This window comes from Salmo salar, chromosome 20 (genome assembly GCF_965601325.2).
Source record: "Salmo salar chromosome 20, fSalSal1, whole genome shotgun sequence".
Taxonomy (NCBI): Eukaryota; Metazoa; Chordata; class Actinopteri; order Salmoniformes; family Salmonidae; genus Salmo; species Salmo salar.
In genome coordinates this window covers 24990770-24994179 of record NC_138310.1, presented here as the reverse complement: position 1 = coordinate 24994179, position 3410 = coordinate 24990770, and the positions used below count along the sequence as shown (strand labels likewise).

The 3410-nt window shown below is 40.7% G+C and overlaps 1 protein-coding gene across 2 annotated transcripts; it reads right to left on the bottom strand.

Moving 5' to 3' along the window:
* nkx6-3 (NK6 homeobox 3) lies at positions 1-3054 on the bottom strand. Of its 2 annotated transcripts, none has more exons than XM_014160094.3 (3): positions 2203-3054; positions 1266-1435; positions 1-1097 (listed from the first exon to the last, which is right to left on the bottom strand). In XM_014160094.3, the coding sequence occupies exons 1-3, from the start codon at positions 2612-2614 to the stop codon at positions 879-881; spliced, it is 801 nt and encodes a 266-aa protein (XP_014015569.1). In that variant the 5' UTR covers positions 2615-3054; the 3' UTR covers positions 1-878. The 2 variants fall into 2 exon arrangements, with proteins under 2 accessions (XP_014015569.1, XP_014015568.1); XM_014160093.3 differs by having other exon boundaries at positions 1-1109; positions 2203-3051.
* Between the last annotated feature and the right edge of the window lie 356 nt (positions 3055-3410).

The window sequence follows — 3410 nt, the reverse complement described above, 5'->3', positions numbered from 1 at the left end:
AATAATTCACAATAATTTATTGTACAATTAAAAATGTCATCATTCATTTACATTATCCTTATGCAACTTAATTTGGATGCGCAGAAACCCTCAAATGTCATGAAAGCTTGCATGTCTGCATGACATTAGCCAACACATTAGTCAAAATAAAAGGTCAAGACTTATCTTGATATGTGTACCTTCAACGCCAGTGTTAAAAAAACAGCATTGCCAGGCTCTCAATTAAATGAATCAAAGTTAATAATAGAAATATTCTGTGTTCATAGTACAGCAGTTGACTGAAACAAGTTCAAATGGACATTCGATATTAAGAGTACAACAAGCAAATTAATTTGATGAACTTAAATAAAAAGTCCTTGACCTGAAGTGTTTATTCTATTCAAATAAAACAGGTACTGTCAACTGCATTATCCATGGTTTACATATCTATTTAGCTTTGGTCTGCTATAATGTGTATGTACACATGAGAAACTATTTCCTTTCACGTTTGATGCAACCATCATAGTGCAGCTGAGGATAATAGATCATGATGGGTTTCCTACATAACAGTTAACCATTTGCCTCATTGAAACTCATTGATGAATTCTATTTTCAATTTAAACTGTTTCACCCATCATTTAATGGTAACATCTTCCCTCTGTTTCCATTATGGTTACAAATACAGTACGTCAAGGCATCACTTCACGTGAACCGTTACCCTTTTTTCTCCTTAAACTTACTGTATTATAAATGTGTCTTATTTTGAACATGCTTGAATATTTAGTTGTGTGTCTGTACTACAAAATGTGTTTAATGCTACCCCTTGCTACAACATGCACATCTGATGTGTGCGTGTGTGTCTGTGTGCGTGTGTGCGTGGCAGCTTTTGTGTGAATGTGTCAGACGTGATGTGGTCCAAGGCGGAGTACAGAGAAAGCCCGGCGGTGTTTGCGCAGCAGCAGTCGTATCTTCTCGTCGTCCGAGTCGGGATCCAGAGGCTTGTTGTACTCTTCATCCTCCACCTCGTTCTCCGAGGCCTCCCCTCCCTGCTCACCCCGCATCGCCTGGGTGGAGCTGGGCTCTGAGGCACTCTTCTTCCTCCACTTGGTGCGGCGGTTCTGGAACCATACCTGATTAAATCATTTCTTTACTTAGTGGGATTTCTTATTTTAACCAGCATACATTAAATTATACTATACTGTAATCCTCTTTACTAAATGAATTCAGATGAAGTGTATAGTCAGTGCATGCATTTAGATCTGTCTATATGGGGACTTTTGCTTTACCTTGACTTGTGACTCTGTCATGCCCAGGGAGTAGGCCAGTCTAGCTCTCTCTGGCCCGGCCAAGTACTTGGTCCGCTCAAAGGTTTTCTCCAGGGCAAATATCTGATGTCCACTGAATGTAGGTCTGGTGTGCTTCTTCCTGCCCGAAATATCCTCTAGATGCCCAATGTCTGGAAATGAAGTATGCATTACAGTTATTTTCAATTTAAGTCACTTGGATACTGCATACAAATAGTGAGGTAAATAATGATGACATGGTCAATTACATAGATATTTTTACATATCTGTAAAATATTAGTAGTAGTTAGTAAAATACTAGTATATTGGAGGAATCAAAATGAATATACAACCAATTTTACTGTATTTTTAGTGTGTTTGTATTACAGAGATGATCAAATATAATATTAGATACATTTCTCAATACAAACTTTTTTCACATCTTAAAATGTTTTATGTGACCTATGCAGCATTATCCTTATATAGCATGTAATCAGATTCCAGATATTGGTATGTTAAGTGAATGAGTCAGCCAAATTATATGTACACTGTCTTTACTGAAAGACTGAATGGTTAGTGATAACCAGTATTTAAACAATGACACATAAAATGACATTATAGATTACAATAGACTGCCATACACTTTATACAATAATATATTTACACCTTTAACTAACAGAACCTTGATTTAAAAACTTTTATGAGAAATTAAGTTATTCAAATGTTTTAAGATATTTGTTTTTTAATTAAACAGAGGAGTTAAAAAGTAATTTACACCAAATATATTAATTTGTTTAAGCTTTGAGAAAAAAAACATGATAAAAATCTAGATAATAATACAGTTCTCTGAGTATTATGGATGGGTGATATAAGCCATGCCTCAGTCAGTTGGTGTGTGAGTCGTGTGATATTCAGGTGACTATAGTGTGGAGTTACTCACTGTTATTGCACTGCTGCCTCCCTCCTCTCCACTCGTACCCGCTCTCTACCCAGCAGCTGCCACTGCGACCCTTCACGGGGCACTCAGCGCCAGGCTTGGTGAAGCCGCCCAGTGAGGGGTTGTAGTCGGCACGGTTGTAGTAGACCCCCGGGGTGGCCACGGTGCCAAAGCCCCCCATGGTAGGGTATCCAGAGAGCAGGGTGGTAGTGCCCGTAGCGCCCATCATGGAACGGCTGAGGATGTCACTGATGCCGTGGGGTGTGCCTGCTGCCTGCAGCTGGCTGTTCAGGCCTGGGTTGAGCTTGTAGAAGGAGTTGGGCACTGAGTACTGACACACAGGTGCCTTTAAGTCCGAAGAGAACTGATTCAGGCTGTTGTTGAACAGAAAAGACCCCGGTATGTTGGAATCCATGAGAAGTGCCTCCACTTTTAGATTTCACCAACTCACCTAACAAGGTCCAGTCATGAAAAGACCCAGTGCGGCCCACAAAGGTTCACGTTTACCTCTCTCACCAAGACTGGATGAATACGGGTTTGTTGATTGTGTTCTTATTTCGTAATCCAGTCTGTTGATGTTCAAATGATGCTGATGCCAATGTCCCCTATCTGAGGACTAGATTACTCCAGGTCACTGGTATCTGCAGAGGTGTCTCTCTAGCTGGCTATGACAGCAGAGGGCAGGTGCCAGCATAAAACCTCTTCACTGTCTTCCTTCACCTGCTTTGTGCCATAGTACTGAAGGTGACAGTTCAAAAATCAACATCAGGTGTTGTGCAACCTGAGAAACAGTGTTCACAGTTGCTCCTTAAGACAAATATCTCCTCCCTGCTCTCTTCTCGGGGGTCATAAATAAGCAGTATCTTGAAGTGGAGTGGCACCTTGATAAAGAAAGGACATATTAGAATGCTGCCTTGGATTGGTCAGTCCCACAGCTCTCGTATTTCTATTGGCTCCCGGGACAAAGCCAAGCCTTCTATTGGAAGGCAGCAGATTAATAGCGTTTTGAACAGGTGGAGTGGGAACAAGTTGCTTTTTGATGACCTGCCATGGCTGGCCCTCTGTGGTGCTGAGGCAGAAGCAGCTTCAATACACAGGTTTATGCTTCTTCTGTTTTAGTCCATAGTATGGCGTATCAACACTAATATGGGATAGACTGATATTGTGATGGATCAGCTATATCGTAAAACAATAGCTCTGTATCATCTTTA